Source organism: Ananas comosus, linkage group 15 (assembly GCF_001540865.1).
Source record: "Ananas comosus cultivar F153 linkage group 15, ASM154086v1, whole genome shotgun sequence".
Lineage (NCBI taxonomy): Eukaryota > Viridiplantae > Streptophyta > Magnoliopsida > Poales > Bromeliaceae > Ananas > Ananas comosus.
In genome coordinates, this window is record NC_033635.1 from 11,050,634 (window position 1) to 11,072,644 (window position 22,011).

At 33.6% G+C, this 22,011-nt stretch overlaps 2 protein-coding genes across 2 annotated transcripts; both read right to left on the minus strand.

Moving 5' to 3' along the window:
• Nucleotides 394-4,749, minus strand: LOC109721177 (AP2-like ethylene-responsive transcription factor ANT). The gene is made up of 9 exons (XM_020248626.1): nucleotides 3,790-4,749; nucleotides 3,060-3,672; nucleotides 2,164-2,246; nucleotides 1,979-1,987; nucleotides 1,787-1,875; nucleotides 1,623-1,696; nucleotides 1,477-1,527; nucleotides 1,294-1,370; nucleotides 394-1,045 (listed from the first exon to the last, which is right to left on the minus strand). The coding sequence occupies exons 1-9, from the start codon at nucleotides 4,106-4,108 to the stop codon at nucleotides 450-452; spliced, it is 1,911 nt and encodes a 636-aa protein (XP_020104215.1). The 5' UTR covers nucleotides 4,109-4,749; the 3' UTR covers nucleotides 394-449.
• LOC109721186 (RNA-binding protein 1-like) lies at nucleotides 19,503-22,011 on the minus strand. Its single transcript, XM_020248635.1, has 3 exons — nucleotides 21,937-22,011; nucleotides 21,773-21,847; nucleotides 19,503-20,453 (listed from the first exon to the last, which is right to left on the minus strand). Exons 2-3 carry the CDS (start codon nucleotides 21,833-21,835, stop codon nucleotides 19,791-19,793), a joined length of 726 nt encoding a protein of 241 aa, XP_020104224.1. The 5' UTR covers nucleotides 21,836-21,847; nucleotides 21,937-22,011; the 3' UTR covers nucleotides 19,503-19,790.

The following is a 22,011-nucleotide window of genomic DNA, read 5'->3' on the forward strand; positions in this document are numbered from 1 at the left end:
TTGAAACATCTTTTTTTGGTTTTCACAGAGGAAAAGGGGGGAATGTTTCAAGTTGTTTAAAGCATTATGCACAGATGTGGCATGAGAAAGAAAAAAAAAACAAAAAAAAGGAAAAGAGTAAGGTGCATGGTGGTCAAAAAAGTTTACACTGCATTTGCTTTGAGGCAATTAAGCTGCTTTTTCATAATGTACTTCTTTGCAGCAGCTGCAGGAGATTTAAGCCAACAAAAGAACATCATTTCATGCAATGAGTTTCCAAAATCCCCCAACATAGTGGGCCCAGAAAAGTTCCCCCAAAAAAGAACATAAAAAAGAAATACTAGAGCATATGTTTCCACCAATATTACACCTCATGCAATCACCAATCTCACCAAAACAACAACTTGAGGAGGGGGGAAAGAGAAAATGACCTCCCTACTCCCTTCACACAACTTGGTCTAGTTTCTACTCTAACCATCAGTCCATGCAGCAAAAACTGGCATTTGAATCCAAGAACTCACTGAATTTTGAGAGATAAACTTGTTTGGAGTCTTAGAATAAAACCCAGTGAAACCAGCTTTCTCAGGGCTCCCCTCTCTAGAGCAACTCAAACTTGTCGCCAAAGAAGACGAATTCGAGACATGGGTGCTCGCCAGTTTCCCGCTGTCGTCGATCTCGTGCCTCGAGTTCTCGATCTCCACGTCGACCAGCCCGTTAAGAGGCGAAGCGAAAATCGCCGCTGCTTCCCCGATCGGCTTCTGCTCGCCAGTTTCGGAGGATCTCGCTGCTGCTGCTGCTGCCGCCGCCTCTTGTTGGGCTGATTGGTAGAGAACCATCTTCCAATCGGAAGCGCACTGGTCATTTTCGTCGGTTAGATTCAGATTCGAGACTTCGTTGCATGATTCGATCGCTTTGGCCTTGCGGGCAAGCTCTCCCGGGAGCAGCGTATTGCTGGCCATGATCCTCTCCACGTCGTATCGCGTTATGTCGAAGTTGGTAACCGCATTCGCCCCTCGGAATTTTATCGCGGCTATGTCGTAGGCCTCCGCCGCTTCCTCTTGAGTACCTGTAAATTGTCCTCCTAAAGTTTTAGGCTAACTAATTCTACTCTAGTTAACCCCTACAAATTGTATTCAATATTTCTTCCGATTACAAACGAACATGTGAAATGAAAAAGCTAAATGTGTCGCACTCGAAAAGGCTTAATAATGGTTTATTTTTTCATATTAATTGTAGATTATTAGAATATTAGGCTTCTTATTAGACTGATATATAAACAAAGAACTCTAGTAAGTAGGAACTCGATGAACTTACTGAACGTTCCGAGGTAAAGATCTTTGTTTCCGGCTACTCTACCGATTCGCGCTTGCCATCGTCCGTGCTGATGGTGCCTGAAAAAGTAATAACACAAAAGATTATGCAATGTTAATTGCAATCCTCAACAGAGAAAGGGTTTTTTTTTCCCCTTTTTTTTACGTGGTGTGTATGTAGAAAGACCTTGTCACTCCTCGGTACATCGAAGCGCCGCGAGAAAATCCGCTGCTTTTCCTGTTAATTGGTGTAGAAAATTAAAGCAATGCTTTTTGTTTTAAGTTGAGAAACAAATATATGAAATATTGAAATGGCATGGAAATAGTATTTGCCTTCGTAAATGCGCGACGTATTCTTGCCTACTCATGTTTTTCATCTCCTCTAGCTCTTCTTGGTAACTCTCCAGCTTTTTAATACAAACTAAGATATTAGGCCACTATTTAACAGATAATGAACTACAACTCTGATTAAACGAGTTCAAATGATCGAACCATACAGGGAAATTGATGTGAGTCGAAAGTCCCCAGTACTTGAGCGCGGCTAAGTCGTAAGCTCTCGCGGCTTTCTCTTCCATGTCATAGCCACCTAAGGACATAAGCAAAGGAAATTCTTAATAAAAAGGATAAAAAGAAAAATATATATATTTCCAATGTTTGAGTTACTATAAAGTAGGAAGAACCATGCTTACCTAAGTAAACTGCAGGACACCATTGTTTCAATGATATTCCCCATAGCAAAAATGTGACATAAAAATGACAAAATTTAATACATAATCAGCAAATATGTCATTAAAGTTCCAAACAAAAAGGACAAAAAAAATCTTAAAATGTAAAAAAAAAAAAAGAAAAAGAAAAAAGAGGTCCTGTGCTTAACCTTGTCTTCCTTTCCTTGTTTGGCCTTCTTTCTTGCAGCTGTTGTCCCAGAGATGGGCTTCATATCTTCCAGTCCACCTGTGCCTGATTCCGAAACCAAATATTATATTTCAAAATTCTTTTATTTTTTATGTTAATATATATATATATATATATATATATATAGAATTAGGCTGGAATACTATTAATAGTAAAATGCTTTTTTTGCTATCAAGTTTTTAACCCTTGGATGAAAAATTATAGGGTCAGGATGATATTAGTCGGTTAGAGTTAAGTGGTTCCCCTAGGGTTGAGTGGTCCCCACTGGGTTATAGTATTTAATCCAATGGTTAGAAATAATGAAAAGAGTTAATCCAAAGGCTAAAAAACTGGTAGCAACAATGGGATTTTGCTACTAATAGTAGCCCAGTCCAACTCTATATATATATATATATATTCTGGACATGTTTCCTACTAGATTGATCTTTCGTTGTGTAAGGTCGTGGGAATTAAATTCCCGCATTATATAATGGGTTAAATTTCCCATCTCTTACCTCACCTAGTGATCGATTTAGCTTATATCATACATACAGCAAGAAAATAGAGGTAATTTTTTTTTTTAGTACCAGATGTCTCAATCCTTATTATTCAGCATATATAACACATTTTTGTTGTACCCAATCAGATTCACAAGCAGCCAAAAGATTTAAAACATGTATAAGATATTAGAACTGGGACAGAGATATACAAAATAGAAACTGAACAAGCACAACATGAAAACAGCATACAATTGTGACCAAGTATATCACTAGCACTAGAGAGAGAGAGAGAGAGAGAGAGAGAGAGAGAGAGAGAGATGTAAATATAAGTAAATTAAATAAATAAAATAAAAAAGGCAACATTATTTGATTTACTGACCTGGTGACACCCCTGTATTGAGAAGTTCTCTGCCCAAATGTATCAATGGACTTCCTGTGAACAGTTTGCTTCTGCCCCATTTTCCCACCCCCCCTCTTTTTGCTTGCACCATCCAAGCCCATGATGCATTGATCATTTGTTGCAGCAGCAGCAGCAGTGGAGTTAGTGGTTGTAGCAAGTGGTGCAATCTCTTGTGGAGCTGTCACACAGCTAGATTGAGACCCTGGGCTCATGGACAAGCTCAGTGGCTTCAAGTCCCCATACACCACTCCTCCCTCAACCAACCCAGTGTTATTGGTATTATGAGCACTACCATAATCCAATGGTGTGTTGTACATCAACATGCTCTCTTCTAATGGTTGGAAATAGGGGTTGTGTTGCCTGTAATGCAGCTGGAGGAGGTTCAGATTCAAAGGGTGGTTCCTATTGCTCTCACTCTCCATGTTTTGGTTGTAGTACATTGTGGTGTTGTCCAAGCTTAAGCCCATTGCTTCTCCCTCATTGGTTGGAGTTGGAACACCACCATTACCACCTCCTCCTCCTCCTCCTCCTCCTCCACCACCACCACAACCTAAGAAGTCCTCTAGCTTGGGGGATGGAGATGGCACCATTCCTTTGATACATCAAACCAAAGTAGAAAAGAAGGAAAAAAGTTAATTAGTTGGTTTTTCTTTTTAAAAAAAAAAAAAAAAAGAAGCTTGAAGCTTGATGTATGTGTATAAATATATACCTTGGTGCTGTGATCTGTGAAGAGCTTCCATGATGCAGAGAGAACCATCTGATTTGAGAGGCATGATGGGGAGCTGAGAGTAGAGAGCCTCATTGTTGTTGTTGTCTCCTTCAACTCCATAGCACATGGTGGGAGGAGGAGGAGGAGGAGGAGGAGAGAGGAAGAAGCTGCATGGGAGTGAGGAGGAGGGAGATGATGAAGGGGGGCCATGGAGATGATGGTGGTGTTGATGGTGATGATGGGGTGGGTCAGAAGACACCTCCATGTTCATTTGAGGGGAGAGAGAGAAACCCAACCAGTTGTTGCTCATGGCTTTCATCTCCCTCCTCCACTCCACCTTCTCGAGAGAGAGTGAGAGAGAGAGAGAGAGAGAGAGAGAGAGAGAGAATCTAACAAGAACCTATGCAAGTAACCTCATTCATTGAGAGGATAAAACATACACAAACTATATAGAATCAAAACAAGCAGCAATCCTCTCGCATTATATTCTTCTCATTGGTGGAGAACATCAACATGGGGCCCCTTCAAACTTAAGCCAAAAAAGAGAAGAATAGCTAGCTCCACCAAGCAAAGCATGGATAGGGATCTGTGTAGAGAGAGAGAGAGAGAGAGAGAGAGAGAGAGCACCTAAACCCCACTCTTGCAGCCTTTTATAAATACAAGCCCTTAAACCCTCCTAAAAGCCCTTTGCTTATGAGAAGTACAGCAAACATCCCACTACAATGGACTCTCTTTTGATTTGCTCATGACCAAGGAAGAAGTGATTGAAGAGAGAGAGAGAGAGAGAGAGAGAGAGAGAGAGTTAATGAGAGGTTGCCATTAAGGAGCTTTTCTACTCTTTCCTCTTTCTTCTTCTCCTTTCCTTCCCCTTCTTATGCTATATCTATATCTTTAGCTGGATAGTGGTCAGAGAGAAACAGTCTCTCTCTCTCTTTCTACCTCTATCTCTCTCTCTCTCTCTCTCTCATGGCCATGAGAGAGAGAGATAGATAGATAGATAGATAGATTTAGACAGAGAGAGGACAACTGTCTCAACCAGTCACTTCACAGCAGTACCATCTTCTGTACCACACTACTGCAACAGCTACCCCCCAAGGATCCAAATTAAAATCATATGCCCAACCTTGTTCATTCAAAAATCAAAACAAACATAGAGAAAGATTGACAAAGAGAGAGAGAGTTAGAGAGTTGTCTATGTACTCCACAATGAGGGCAATGCTTCGTGTTTTGCATATTCTGATGCATTTAATATCTTTCTCATATGTCATTTTCACATATATGACAATATGAATAATAGTTAGTATTTATATAAGGTGTGATTTTTTGAGAATAATGCAAAATAATTATTTGTAGGGATCTGATGCACCTCAAAAACTATTGTTGTGCCAATTTTCATCAAAACTTTAATTTTTTATTTTTTTTGCCTTTTTGCATTACTAATTATTAGAGAAATCCAAATACACTCTTGGAATACCTTATGTATGAGAAAGAGAGGTGGGACTAATAGTTACAGTTGATATTGATATTTCATTACAGTTGTATACAGGAGAAATAATAAATTGAGATCCAGTGTGGGAATAGGGATGGGGAACCTGTGTTTTGCTGAAAACTTGCATGTTCATATAAACATGTCATGCTTTTTTTTGAGCTACTGGGATGTAGTCAACAGCTGCTTCCAGACAAAAAAGTGGTATGTGGGTCTCCATGACATGCTTCATATATTCCAGGAATGATGAGGGAAGGGCCCAAAATCATCAAAAAATAAAAATAAAAATAAAAAACAATAAAAAGAAAGAAAAAAAAAAAAGAAGAAGAAACTCTCTCTCTCTCTTTCTCTCATGCATGTTCTCATGTGAATTGATATCTATGTATACTGTTACCTACTCAGTTACAGGAATCAAGAGGGCAAGTAATTACCGACCGTCTGTAGAGTAAGTGATAAAAGACTTGATGATTGATACCTGAGATCCAAGTTCAAATTCTAATTGATTCACATTTTCAGCTAAATTTATTTCTAAATGAAATAAATGAAGCGGTAGCGTGCTACCTATCTCTCTAAAAAAAAAAAGAGGGCCAGTAATTAACTACAATAAGTTCTTAATTTATAAAGGGAAAACTTAAAATGCTACCTATGTGGTTTTACACTTTTTTATTTTAATATTTCGTAGTTTAAAGTGTATTAATTTAAGACCTTATGATTTCGTACTTTCTCATTTTAGTACTCTGTTCCTGTGGTTCAAAGCGCATCAATTTAGTATTCTGTAGTTTAATTTTTCTCTTTTTGTTGGCTCCTCTGTTAATATTTCGTTAAATTATATACAAAAAATTTCAGATACCCTACCTAGGTTTATCGAATATTTACTTTAGTATTCTTTAGTTTTAACTTTGTCACTGATTTTTTTTTCCTCCGTTAATATTTCGTTAAATTATATACAAAAACTTTAGATACTTTATCTAGGTTTACCGAATATTCACTTCAGTATCCTTTAATTTTAATTTTGTTATTGATTTAACGCAAATAATTAGTGAAATGGATAATAAAAAGAGAAAAATAAAACCATAAGATACTCACTTGATATACTTTAAACCACAGGGTACTAAAGTGAGAAAGTGCGAAACCACAGGGGCTAACTTGATACATTTTAAACCATAGGGTACTAAAGTGAGAAAGTCTGAAACCACAGGGGCGGGATTTGAAGTTTACCCTAATTAATTTCAATAAGTTCTTTAAATGGTTTTGGAAGTTCTTCTTTTTCTTTTTTAGTTTCCTTCTAATTGGATGCTAAAAACTTAGTTTGAATTAAAGTTATTACATGGGTTTTATTAATTAAGGAAAGTGGTGTGTAATTGCATGGGTCCTCTCCTCTAAAGCCAGAAAAACAGCTTGAAAGTACAAAGAGGAATGTGCCTAACTTCTTATTAAGGGAACTTGTTAATTCTATAATTTAAGCTGATTAAGGGCCCTCCTTAATTATAATGATTTAAACTGAACTTTGCCTTTTGATAGATAACCCACATGTTGTATTCTAATGTTCTGATTACCGCGAAATCATCACTCCCTCTTCCCCACGAAACATATAATTATAAGCTCTTTTTTCTCTTGAATTTTATGGCTTAATTGCTTGTTCTTAATGAAGTTCATACAGAATTAAGTATCATTTGCACTGAACTATTTGAAGAAATATTAGTATTATTTTATTTATACCATTTTAAATATTTTAGAAGTTTCAACGATTAAATTCATGTTTCTTGTTTTTCATAATAAAAATAGCTACTTTAGAAGGAAAGTATTTAATTGCGTCACCTCTTCTGATTAAATTCATGTCTATCGCTTTTCAAAATAAAAATAGCTATTTTAGAAAACAACTATCTAATTGCATAATACGATCCGATCCGCTAGTAACAATAACTTGTTGGGTCCAAACCACTTGCCCAATGCTTAAATCTAGTTATTATTACTAGCGATATTCTAATTAAAATCGTTGTTTAGACCCTGACGTTTTCGTTATGTTCAAAGCCGATAACAGACAGACAGATCAGGACTAGAATTAATGTGAGATTTTGGAGATGGATCTTACGGGTTCAAAAGATGACTCCCACCAAATCCGTTGGTCCAAATCCGTTGGTATAGCATTTTGCCCCGCATAGCACTTAGCTCTCACACTTCCGGCTGATATTCGGCTCTGATACCAATTGTAACGACTTGACCCGCCGGCAATAATAACTCGTCGGGTCCAAACCACCGACCCAAAATACTTAAGCTTAGTTATTATTACCAACATGCGAGGCCTCATATATTTTAATCAAAATCAGTTTTTTATCCGATGTGGAATTATTGGGGTTGGGGTGTTCCATTGCATCACCAAATCATTGTGCTGAGAAGATGTGGCGTGAGATGCTTGCTTTGCAGCTTGATAGGCCCCCTAATAATAATAATAATAATAATAATATATATAAATCCCCTACTTAGACTATTTTAGGAGGGAGTAATGAGCAATGTTGCTCAATATTTGGAGCCCTTAGAAACTGGGAGGTGGGGATTATTATATCTCCTGAATAAGAGGCTCCTAATTATGGCTCTTCTATGATGATGATGATGCATGCAGATGTGCATGGCTTTTTTTGGAGACAGATTTTCAAGCAAAAATGATTGCTTGGTATCAGAAAAGGAAAAGGGCAGTAGTAGAGGGATTTGAGCATCAGGAATGAGAGGGGAAGCTGCATGCATGGGGTCATCAGGAGGAGTTGAGATTTGTTCCCTAGACTTAGTCGATCTCCATCAGTTGTAGACCATTAATAGCAGAATAATAGATCAAAATATACGTTATAAATTCAGACTCTAGTTGATTTTATCTAAAGGATTAAGTTCTTAACACTTCTGCTTACATAAATATCAGGTAAACTATGTCACGTGCGTTGATTCGAAAGGTAACAAAAAAAAATGCATATAAATTGGCAGATATGAAAAATAACCTTTCAGAATTTAAGATTATTTTTTGTTGAATGGTGAGGATTGATAATGAGAGGTTGGATGTGTGAATGGTCCATGTGATGACATGGTGGAGTAGATCCAAGCAATAGTTTTTTGCATGAGAAGGAGATTTCTTTGGCATGCCCCCCCCCCTGATCTCTCTTTTGATTGTTGCCATCATGGTGGAGACCACCAGCTATACAACCTACATAAAGAGCTTTTTTCCCATAGAATAATACCCCTAGCTAGTTATGCTACGTGTACCTACAAATGGACCCTAAAATAATTGTTAATAAGTTATTTTCTTATTTATACATATGATAGGTAACATTTGATTTAAAATTTCAAACCTTAGACAACTTTAAAATAACAAATTAATCTTTAATAAGTGTCCATTCATCATCAGCAATAATGGAGGATACAATTTAAGGCACACTAAGTATTATTAGTCGAAGTATGTCTCTTCTTTGTCTCTATGTACTTCCACAGCTAAAGTAAAAAATTCAAGTATCAAAGGTAAAAGCTCCGATTTAAAAGCTTTATTATATTATAAAAATAAACTATATATTCTAAAAACTTAATGTGGTCCTAATTAATATCGATGTTTCTATGTAGCTACAAACTCGGTTAGTATGATCATCTTCTACCTACGGTAGTCTTTCATTCCTTTCATTCTTTAGATATCGAATTTTAACTCCATGACTTGCTGTTTTATTTCGAATCTAAAGTTCTTAGAGATATCCTACACGCGTACATGGTAGACCCGGTCCACACAATTAATGATTCTTAAATAAGCCAAAATTGTTGGAGATAATTATTTGGCCATGCAAATTAAATTTATTTGATTCTAGCAAAGAGGTGTGCACTGCATCGTCCAGGATATATATATATATATATATGTCGCAGATTTTGCACGGTAGCCCAAATATTATTACAAATTCGCACCTGAAGATATGCCCATTTGCGTGTGGTACATCGCATTTACTATGTTATATTAATCTCATTAATTATCATATCTAGCTAAAAACAACAACAAGGATCATATATATGGTTGTTCTTTAATAAACACAAAAAAAAAGAGAAAAAAAAATTAAAATAAAATGATTCATGCATGCTCCAGAAACTTGGACAAATTAATATGATAGTACAATGTCGGTGAAGGTATTAAATAGTCCTCAATTTTGCAAGCATGCATGTGCATCGTATATATATTAATTTTGCAGTGATGTTCTACGATTGTACTTTCGCTTTTACTAATGCATATATGATCATTTTTATGTGGCAGGTGAAGGAGATCGCGTACAACTCTTTAAAGTTCGAACTAAGTGTGCGGATTTAATCGCAGATTCACTTAGTTTTTAGAAATAAATTCAGCAAGAAATATAAAGAAATTAAGCTTCGTACTTGAAAACTCAGATACCAACGATCAAATTTTAGTCAACTCGGTCACTAAAGAAATATTTATATATAGTTTAGAAATTTTCTCCATATGAATACATGATCAATTTTCTTAATATTTACATTACGTTTAAGATATTATTATAAATTTGTTTCGTTAATTGTTGTAGCAAATACTCTAATATTAATTTTGTGAGTTTTATTTGAAAAAAAGTCAATAGAAGAAATTTTCTTCTATTGAATACGAGACTATTATTCTTAATATTTACATTGCATGTACAAGATATTTATTGTAAATTAGTTTTGTTGCTGTAACAAATATTTTAATATTTTGCGAGTTTTATTTGCAAAAACTCGTCATAAATTTTATTTATTTTTTCTCTCTGATCAGCTACGGTAACTCGAGATCCTCGGTTCGTCTTAGCTAGTACAATTTCACAATGTCAGGGTCAAAATCTTGGGCTTAAAATTAATGAAATGGGACACAAAATTTGCATAACCGTATCATGATCATATATATATATATATACATACCCTTTATTTAGAGCAAAATATTTAATGATAGAGGTAGTAATTAATTAATGAATTAATTCTCTATTTTACTGCTATCTCTTAATGCTGAATATTATATATCAATTTTACTTATTTTTATAAATTGAATACCAATTTTTGTTAAAACTAATCAATAAATTCATTAACTACGGATAAAAGGTGTTAACGATTTAACGTATAAACAATGGTAATTGTCTTTATTTTCCTAATTTTTGCTATTTTTTTTAAAAAAATTTTGTGAATCCTACAATTTGAGGGGTGTGATATTTATACCTATATAAAAATACGTAGGTAGCATTTTTCTTAATTTATAAAGCAAGGTCTTATTCAAAAGTTAATTAGTTAATTAAGTATATATATGGTGCAAATTATGTTCTCCAATTGAGGAAGTGTTTTTTTTATTTAATTTTTACTAAAATATTATTTTATTCAATAGGATTGTCAAAGTCTTTTCTTAATTCTTTTTGTTTAGGTCATTAATCAGGGCCTGTTTGGTCCTGCTAAGAGTTTTGTTTGTTTGTTTTTTTCTTTTTTACTTCTATAGGATATGGTGTAATTTAATGCAATACTATTTGAAAGAATAAGCACTACATTTAAGTACTTTGCACAAAATTTTCGTACAGCATAACCAAAAATATCAAACTAAAACTGGAACTTTTTGTTAGATTTGTCTCTAATTCTAGAATTGCAAAAAAAATTTTAACTCTATTATGTTTTGATTATTCCATTAAATTAACTTTAGATTGTCGCTAATTTTTGTGGGTCTGTATTTCTAGTTGTATTAAAATTTAATTACTATTATAAATATAGCCTTTATTCTATTAGTTTGGTGTGGCAGATGAAAGAAAGGATATGTGTATTTTTGGAATTAGGGTTTTGTGACAGAATCGTATTTTATACATTATTTTAATTATAATGAAGATTCTCGTTCCGTCTTCATCTGTGGACATAGGTTGGTGATGGAACCACATAAATATTATGTATTTTATTTATTTATTTTTTAAAATCTTTTTTATATTTCTGTACTCGACGAACTAAATCATTTTCATTTTCATAATACACTTTCAGAAGATAAGAGAGAGAGAGAGAGAGAGCAGTGGTCCAGTACACCTGAAGCAATGACAGTGTGAGTGATGGTGGTGCTTTTGCTCTTCCCCTGATGATACACTACAAAGCTGAGTCAAAACCTAGCCAGATAAACTGACTTGAGTTATGCCAATTGATTTGGCCCCAGCTACATACTAGCTACATGCTAGCTAGTACAGTGTACAACAATATGTACCTAGCTAGGCCAAGTTGCATTTAGCTTTACATATATTTTGTCTTCTACAAGACTAGCAAAATATAGTATAAAATGAGCATGGTTATCTGTAATAAACATTTGGTAATCTGAAAAGTGAGAAGAGTGTTTGTTTCACTGAGGGCCCGTTTGTTTTGGTGTAAGTGGAGTAATAGAACTCAAGTTTCATCACTTTCGTTATTTATTTTGATGTAAGTGAAAAATATAATGTAACTCAAGTTACATTAGAGCTCCATTTCACCTACTCTCGACTTCTTCCTCTAAAGTGCCGAACTCGACTTTTACTACACTCAACTTCCTCTAAAAAATTTATTAAACAGTAAAACCTAAACTCTACTTCCTTTATAATGGGTTAGAATTACCTTATTTATAATAAATTAGGATTATTTTTAAATAATAAAAAAAACTAATTATATAATAGATTAAATTTTATAGTGGTAAATTTACTACTATATTTAGGAGATAATAAGATCCACTTACTTATATCAAAATAAACAACGGAACTCAAAAAACTAATTTTACCAGCACCAAGTTACATCAAAACAAACAACAGAAGTGATTGAATTTAACTTTCAGGCGGTACAAGTTACGTCAAAACAAACAAAAAAAAAATAATCACACTTCAGGGAAACTCAAACACCACTACTCTTGATTTACGTTGAATCTACAAATACGTCAATCCAAACGCCCCCTAAAATGAAGAGTAATAAAATAATTTTCAGTCGTAAATGTTTGTTTTTATTATTTGGTTTTCCGAAATCTTATTCACGATCGAAACTCAAATTTTTCGAAATATCGTGATCGACTTCAGTTCATCTCGAGCTATGATTAATTACGGAAAGTAAAAGTGAAGAAAAAAAATAATAAAAATATTTAAAATGAGAAATTTTAGTTTTTATGTTATTCACTTCCGGTCGAATAAAAAATAGAACTGAAAAAACTTTAGTTTTATAACTAGACAAACAAACGGCGGAAGAGAAGTAATTTTTACTCGAGAATTTTTTTTTACCTAAATTCTAATTCACTTGAAATTCTATTTTAATCCAAACTTCACCTTTGATTAAAAAAAAAAAAAAAGCAAAATTATGATTTTCAGGTGAAAATATAAAAGTTATAAACTCATGAGGGCTTCTAATTCTACTGTGGCGAAACATTATTGAGAGAAATTTAATATTTTTGTATTTTTGGTAGTAGTACTTGATCCAGAGAAAGTATTTTATCAAACAGCACTATATTCTACGGACTAATTTAGAGTACCTAAAATATCTACACTGTGTTGAAGTATTTAAGGTCAATTACAACAACAAAGATGAAGATAAAGAAGACAACGTGATCTTATTAAATCGACATGTTACTATTTCATGTACACTCATAAGTGTTTATTTTATTTAGCTTCTAAAATAGTTTCTCTATTCAAGAAAGTAAAAGCATTTCTAAAATGAACGACATGTTAAAGTCTAATGTTTGGAACCTTGTGAAAATACTACAAGAATTTTTATTAAATAGTCAATGTAAACAACACTTCTGCGAAAGTTGCTGAGTTATCAAACCATGTCCACATATATTTTGCCATTGTTCTCATGTAAGACTGAGACCAAGTTGCTACACTGCAAAGCAATTTCATCCATATGGTACTAATTTGGCCTCATTATAAACTTCTATTATTCCTCAACTAAGGAACAAAAGGTGAATTGAGCTTTGTGGACCTAATTTTTAGGCCTTCCTCTTTTTTTTTTTTTTGGTTGGTGTATACATTATAAACCTTCCCTTGTATTTTGAGCATTTATGTACATTTTATAAATCATGAGATGGTAAATTAATTATAGCACTTTACTGTCTCCCACTCATAATTTTTCAAACTGAAGTTTATGAAATATATTATTTTGCTATCCTTTCTCAACAAAAAATCTTGTGAAAACTAAAGGCTTAATTACACTACACTACATGCTATAGTTAAAGAGTTCTTTTTTTATCTATATTATATATATTATATATCTATATATATAATATATTTTCAAAGATACCAATAATTTATTTTTGGTCACTCTCTCTACTATATATGAAAATTAGCACATTGTTTACAGCAGTAGAGTGTACATTTAGCCACTTTGACAAGAAAAAATTGAAAAACACCAGAAAATAATGTGAAAAATAGTTAAAAATAACTTGACAAAAACTTTCATTAAATCTATTTTGATGGGTTATTTTTTTTTTCCTACTATCTAAATACTGTCTTTTAATAGAGTTATTAGTTTCTATTTAAAACAACAGACTTGTTGCCAGTTTTTTTTTTTCAAAAATAAAGTAGTATAAAGCAAGAAAAAAAATCTAAAAGTAAAGTGTAAAATTTGATTAAAAAAAATAGTTCGATAATGTCTTTTCATTAAATCTATTTTGATGGGTTATTTTTTTTTTCNTACATATATATATATATATATATATATATATATATATATATATATATATATATATATATATATATATATATATATATATATATATATATATACACATATAATGTAGAGCTACTATATATGCTAGCTATCGAAAGTATAAAAGAGTTGGTCATTGGATCAAGAATTGTGTGTCGGGATGATAGTGATCCTCCTAAGATAATTAATAATATTAATCCAAATATCAGAAATGATCAAAATAATTATAAAGGCCAAAAAATTGAAAACACAAACTTCTTTATACTTCCCAGATTAAGTATAACAGCTCTACGTACTATATATATATATATAGTATAACAAATGAAAATAACACTAAAGTACAAAACTTAAGCAAAATTACAAAGAGTGTAGTGCTGTAGTTTGAACTACAAAATAATAAACTGTAAATATATTATATCTTAGAAGTGCTTCTTTTCTTCTTCTTCTCATTATTTTTTTCATTTTTTGAGCCTGATATATATCATGCATACAAAAGAAACAGTAAATGGCCCACCACCCTTGGCCCTTAGCCTCAGATGCTAAAGTGGAAGTATATAGTACCCATATAATTTTAGCCTCACATGAACATGAGGGACCATAACAAAAACAAATGACTTGACAAGTCATGGACATATTTGGGGGCACTCTCCTAGTACACATTATTCGAATTATCACATGATTTTCCTTTTTTTGTTTTGAGAATGATAGGGATTTAATAGTTGTATATAACAAAGACATCCTTAAACAGAAGGGGAAAAAAAAAAAAAATCTATCATCATGGTTGGGAAACTTCTAATACACATGATGTTCTTATGTCTATATTATCCTCACTTTTAATAATTATGCTTGCTTTTGTCATCCTAATGTTTGTGTTATAATTAATATGAATCAAGCAAAGGTTACACGTATTTGGAATCACCGCAGGACACGATGTCGTATATTGTGAGAAAATGCAATAGAAAAATATTTTATTTGTTTCTGTCCTATCTAGTTTGTTAAAATGTAATTATTATGGTTTCATCAAAATAAAGAGAATCATAATTCTATAAACTTTTTTCACCTCATTTTTTTTTTAGACCCATCACATTAAGCTGAGATTAACATAAAATTAAAAGCCTTAAAAGTTTTTATATGTCAAATGTTCACTAAACTGTTCTAGAAATCAAACCAATCACACACAAGTTGGTATTTGAAATGGATTAAAAAAAAAAAAACATGCTATTTCATGGCTCTTGGCTTTCTTGGTGGTTTTTGTTTTCAATGATAGAAATAGAAAAAAGAAAGGAGGAGGGAAAGGTGACATCCTATTTCCTGCTGAGCCCCTGAAACAGTGCCAAGAATAATACAAAATTTAAATGTAGGGGGGTGGGGGTGTGTGGGTGTGGGGGGGACTTGTCCTTCACATGGGGAGCACAAAATCCAAACAAAATCCAAGCAAAGATCCCAAGCAAAGAGCACAGATAGCCTAAAGGTAAAGGAGGAGGAAGGTCTATTTGGATGGCAACTGAATGAGAGTGACAAGTGCTTCTGTACAAAGAGAAAACATAACTAAAGTCAGAGAGAGAGAGAGAGAGAGTTCACATGACATTCCACTTCCCTCTTAACTCCCATATAAGTCTGTTCCATCTTCCGTTTGCTTTTCTCTTTATCTTGTAGTTATATTGTAACGTGTCTGAAAATATTAGTCAGATTTGTATATATGATAGATTATTTAGTAATAAAACACGGAGTGGAGTTCTATTGCCAGAATGTGTCGAGTTCGAGTCCTACTTATTTGAGAGAGCAATATCAAAGGATGTCGAGCTCTCAGTTGTCAAAGGGGTTTTTTTTTTTTTTTTTGGAGATAAGTAGCATGTTACTCACTTCGTTTATTACATTTAGAAATAAATTTAGCTGAATATGTGAATCAACGAGAATTCGAACTCAAAACCTCATATACCAATCACCAAGTCTTTTGCTGTTTGCGCTAGCTAGGAACGGTCGGTTTTAAAGTTTTAAAAAAAAAGTGACGATAAAGTTTTGTTATATGTTAGTAGGCACAAACCTGCATGTCTAAGACACTGGTTGAAAGTCAGAAAGTTATCTAAAAATAATTTATTTGGTATAAAGATTTGTAGCCAGATTGTAAAAGAAAATTTTATTTTTTATTTCTTGAAAAATATTGATATTCATAATTTTATAGAATAATATATTTCACTTACAATATGATTTATCTTATTTAATTAGAAAATGACTTGAAGGTCGAATACCATATCTAGTTCTAAACATTTGATTATTTTTTTGTTGTCTACTAAATATACAAGTTTTACAAAAGAACCCATAAAGATATAACGAATAAGATATCCACGCTTCAACTAAGTTTTCGAGCTTGATGGATTCCATTAGTTTTGTCGTGTTATTTGGGCTATTATGGTTTAAAGCTGACTTATTAATTATATTTTGATTTCATTTATATAAAACACAACTAATAGTTTATTTTCTTTGCCCCCTCTCTCTTACTCTCTATCTATCTAGATGAATGGGGTCAACAACATCTAGGGGGACATTGTATCAAATGTCCTAATCACTTTAGATGCACCTCTCCTTCCATCTCCCTTGTCTTAAAACCCCACAAAAGATTCTGAGGTCCTTACACTATCTATAGTCCCTTGTTTTACTCTTGGGTGCCTGATGGGAAAGAGGAGACAGTTGTGGGGTCATAACTCATGTGTAACAACAACACACATATACTGCTCACTACAAAAAAGTGGTTGGATTAATTAGGTAAGAGAAAAAAATTCAAAAAAAAAAAAAGGAGAGGATAATGAAGCCAAAGCAGGAGGAGCATTAACACAAAAGCCACCAAAATAAGCACTGCACCCAGAAATGCTTTTCTCTTCTTTTCTTTTTTTTTTTTTTAATGGTGTGGGGTCCTTTTCAAAGCACAAATGGGATGCATGCATTGCATTGCTTGCACATTCCCCTCTTTGTAACTTTATTTGTGTGTGTGTGTGTGTGTGTGTGTGATTAAAGGAGCCAGTGATGAGATCAGAGCCTTCAATGCCAAAGTTGTCTTTATGGGGGGGTCACTACAGGTTGCTTAAGGCTGAAAAGAGCTTTGTTTTCATTCCTTGCTTTTGCTTTTGCTTTTCTCAATCTCTCTCTTTCTTTTCACACTTTGTTTACAAGCATAATTAAGCTACTACATAAATCAACTTACTTTGTTCTGAGTGATAATTGATAAGTAGGAGATTTGAGGAGTTACTTAACTGATGTGGTTATAACTTTTGTTGAGGGGCCTCAACAATAAGAGAAAAAGAGTTTCTATTAATAATTAGGACTTAAAAGCTTAATTTGTCAGTTTATTATTGGTTTGGTGCTGATGACATGATGATTTTGAGGATGAAAAGTACTTCCCTGTTCTAGTTAACATGATTTTGTAGATGAAAAGTACTTCCATGTTCTAGTTCTAGTTCACTAATAAAATACCTTTAACAGCTTCTTGTTATAGCTAAAAGCGAAAGCCTCTAACTGAAGCTTCTAGTTTTAGCTCCTTGAGCTAGCTTTAGCTTTGCCGTATTGTCAGTGTTAAATGTAAAAGTATTTAAAAATCGTTCTCAATTAGCTTAAATTTTTAAAGTGCAGCGGTTGTTTAACATGATATGAAAATAGAAGATTTTGAGTTCAAATTACGCCAAGCTCCTAGCATCATTAATTTTCTCCCATTTAATTTAAAGCTCAAGTCACGAGTCTAACAAAAGAGTTTTACATGAGAAAAAATATTAAATGTAAAAATATTTAAAACACAAGTTAAATTTTAGACTACAACGGTTGTTTAACATAAGATTTTAGTTTTCGCTATAGATAATAATTTGTATAAGCATCACTAAAGAACAAAAAGGCAAATCTCTATATTTTTCACCAAACTTCTTTTTTTTCAAAATTAATTAATCCCGAGACATTTCCTGTCATATTGATCTGTTAGGTAGCACGCTACCCGCTTCGCTTATTTTATTTTATTAACAAATAAATTTAGCTGGAAATGTGAATCAACTAGGATTCGAACTTGGGATCTCGGATACCAACCACCAAGCCCTTTGCCACTTGCTCTAGGGACAGTCAGTACGTATTATTTCATTGTTATCTCTTCATCCATTGCTGTAGCATTTTCTTAGCGGGTCAGAATGAATTCGAAATGAGTTAAATTTTATTTTTTATTTCCACTTATCTTTATTTGATAATTTTTTCATAAATCAGGACAGATCAAAAGAAGAAGAATATTTCATCCCCGCTCTATTTTTTAGTTGATTAGGATAGATTCGAAGCGAATTATTATTTTTTATTTTTTACTTTCACTTACCACCTGTTCTGATAACATAATGTTGGTGGGTTTTATTTCATAAATAAATGACATGAGAGTACATAAAGAAGGTAAATGCTTTACAATGTCTTTTTTTATTTTTAATTTTTTTTAAAAAATATTTTGGAAGGGAGAGTGTAATTTGCATGGATCAAGTAACATCAAATGCACCGACCTATTACTCACTACATTGAGCTTTTTTTTTTTTTTTTTTTTTTTTTTTTTTCCTTCTTTCCTGTTGCTTGATTTGATTGGTCATTTCGTGTAGTCATATATACATATATATTGCCTAGACAAATTATTACCTACCTACTACTTATATGAATCATATGGAATAGATGTTCCCATGTTTGTATCACATCAAACACTTATTTTTGGCAAAAAAGTACCTTTCCCCTTTAAACATATCGTATGGAAACTAAACATATCGTATGGAATCTTTGTCAGATTCTAAATTTTGATTATACTATTTCATCTTCTGATTGTACTATTTAACAAGTAAAAAATTTTGATTTTGTTACTTTATCTATTAATGCAATTCTATTTGAGCTCTTTGATGGTTATTTTGTTACATTACGATCCATTAAATTAAACGCCACGCCCAAATTATAAATTATGAGATTAAAAATCAAAGTTTAAAATTCGTAATCGACCTAAGTTCCACACATTTTCACCTATTCAAACAATTTGAGTTAAAGTAGGGTTTGGTGTGGTGGATAAGGGCTTCTGGGCTACGCGAGATCGAGCTCGGGCGCAATCTCAGCCCAACATGCAAATTCGGGCTCGAGACCTCGACCAAAAACTTCGGGTACAACCAAATTGGGTGCAGGCCCAACCCACAGAAAAAATGGAGAGCAAATCCAAGTAGGTTTAGAAGTCGAGCCCGAGAATCTGTTTGACTTCGCTTCTGCTTTAAGCTATAGCTGTTACAAGTACACCGTTAGAAGTTTCTGCCATAGCGGGAAACAAAAATTGAGATTTCGAGACCCAAAAGTAAAAGCCTCACTCTGAAACTTCTGATTCGGTTAAAGCTGCTGAGAAACAACACTCTGTCATACACCATTAAACCCGTAAGTAACTACAGAACAGTTGGAGACAGTAAAGTCCAACGTATAAAATTATTAAGTTGCGAATTGAAGTACAAGTACAATGAACAGTATATAAGAACATGGGGATGCTTCAGTGTATGCAATTTTCAACCAAATAATCTATTGTAGCCTATCAAACCAAAACAAATTAGCTCACAAGAAAATTTACATATGCTGGTTAATACATGAAAAAAGAATCAGAATAGATAATCTTTGAGAAATCTAGAACAGTTCCAAAATTCACATTATTATTATGTGCCATCTACAATTGCATCTGAATAATGTACTATGAGAAACATCTGCACCTATTCCACCATAACAAAGATAATTACAGTTGATTTACACTCAGAATCACCTATGATTACCAAAGAGAATGTTAAATTTGGTACCTTGATCAATGAGGTTGATAGAACATTAACATTTAATGAACATCACCCCAGGTTCTGACCCCATTAGCACGAAATGCAGATAGCAGAGAATGCGCATTCATCCAGCTGTTCCAGCATCCCTGATGATACCCAAGATAGTACAAATAAGTAGGGTCATATATCCAATACGCGGTTTGTGTATTTTGAAATCCTGCGCCGTATGCATAACCGGGATAACCGAAGCTGTTCATCATGCGAACGCCATATCGACGGCTAGGAGAAGCATCTCCTCCTGCGAGACCGCCTGCATAGTTATTGTTTCTGCTGCTGTTGTTATTGTTGTGAGCTTTGCGGAACGCTCTTTTAACTTCGATAATCTTGTCCCTCAGCTTATAAAACTGACTCCGCGGTACTCCCTCGACGGTCTCCGCGGTGTCGAATACGACAAAGCCGAAACCTCTAGGGAGTTTCCGAGCATGATCATACATCAGTACAGCATCAATAATAGTGCCAAAATGGGCGAAGAAGCTCTTGAACTCCTCGGTTGTTATGTCGGGTGGCAAACCGCCGACAAAAATCTTGTTAGGTATATAAACGGTCTCATTCTGGTCGCCGTTAATGTTGTTGTTTGCACAACCACGGTATTGAGATTGAGCTTGGATCGGCCGATGATCGGTGAATTCATGGTGCTTGGATGTAGATGGATTTGCATCAAGCAAGAGAAGCATAATGGAAATGTTAGCATATAAATGCACCATAAAATGTAAATGATAATCAACTATCGAAAAAAAAAAAAAAAAAACAACCTACAAATAAGAAAGCAAAGAAAAAACTGTGCACCATAATAAACAGAGATCTTCTTCTTTTTTTTTACCAAATTAATATAAATGTCAGTTAATAATTTTCCACAGATTTTATAAGGAAAACATATTAACAAGTTAATACACATCCATAATTAATCCTCATAGTAATTAACTAATAACATTTTTAGTAGTAAACTGATTAACTTGTTGACTGAATACCTAACAGATTGACTAATAAATTAATTAGCTCATTAAATTAACGAACTAATATATTAGCATATTAACTTGTTGTTCATAGTAGACAAAGTAATTATCTAATTTATATACTTCTCTACCAAATGGTGTTTTACACATGTTCATAAGTAAAAAAAAACTAATTAGCTAATTAGTATAAATTAATAATTTGATACTAGTTAATGAGGCAAAGTACTTTTATCTTAGAACTATAAACACTCACTATTCCCATTATTCTATCCTAACTATCCAAAATCACCCAATTCTCAGTCATACAAAAAATCTAGGAATACGCGGGAGTAACTTATTCTCAAACCAAACGGTACCGATACCATAGTAAAGCCTCTGAAACAACGACAGCTTGTGCTTAAGAGTTAAGGGCACATCTGAGGTCGCGACATATGATTACATGTACTTTAGATTCCTTCGACTCTTTCGCTGCATTTGGTTTGGGGATAATTTGCTTACGGTGTAAAAATATTTGAGTGATTCTCGATTTCAGAAGCGTTGAATATTATATTAAAAACGCTGTTCTCTGGCAGCTTAAATTTTTGGAGAATAACAGTTGTTTTATTTAATTTAACAGGAAGGAAAACACCTCCATTCAAAATGATTCTTAAACTACCAATTTATACAATTAATAAGATTATCTTTCTCGATATCATTTGCTCGAGAAAGATACTTCTCGCTGCAAAGCGCGGATTTCTTTCGCTAGTCCTAAAATTCATTTTCTTTTCGTTTTTTTCCGAACTAATCTGTAAATTCAAACCCCCCTAAAAAAAAAAGGAAAACTAATGATTTTGGCGAAATAAACTGAGAATGTTACCAAATTGATTGATAATTTTACCAAATTTAAAAATTTAAAACTACGGTATGACAAATACAACTAGATTAATTAATTGTTGATATCTAATCAAGCAATAAAATCCAGCAAAAATTTTTAACTTAATTAGCCAGAAAAATCCGAATAATAAATTATAACAATTAAAAGCTCTTACCTTCCTCGAATTCTTCAACATCGAAGGACGGCGAGACGACGACGACGACGACGAAGGATTCATCTCTCCAAAACCCTAATTCCCCAAAAGATTTGTTTTTAAAAAATTAGAGATAAGAGATAAACATCTAAACATATACTCGATCCAAGATTTAGAAAAGATACGAAAAGATTTGAACGGCGGAGGAGACGAAACCCGCCGCCGTGCCGCGGCGGAGCGCCGTCGCGTCGCCGGCGAGT

What these genes read in the sequence shown, in the direction of transcription:
- LOC109721177 (XM_020248626.1), bottom strand. Translation starts at nt 4,108, where the DNA reads ATGAAAGCCATGAGCAACAACTGGTTGGGTTTCTCTCTCTCCCCTCAA. An exon ending in CGACTCACATCAATTTCCCT is followed by an intron (nt 1,697 to 1,786) that starts GTATGGTTCGAT and finishes TGTATTAAAAAG; the next exon opens with CTGGAGAGTTACCAAGAAGA. An exon ending in TACGTCGCGCATTTACGAAG is followed by an intron (nt 1,528 to 1,622) that starts GCAAATACTATT and finishes ACCAATTAACAG; the next exon opens with GAAAAGCAGCGGATTTTCTC.
- LOC109721186 (XM_020248635.1), bottom strand. Translation starts at nt 21,835, where the DNA reads ATGAATCCTTCGTCGTCGTCGTCGTCGTCTCGCCGTCCTTCGATGTTG. An exon ending in TGTTGAAGAATTCGAGGAAG is followed by an intron (nt 20,454 to 21,772) that starts GTAAGAGCTTTT and finishes ATGCTTCTCTTG; the next exon opens with CTTGATGCAAATCCATCTAC.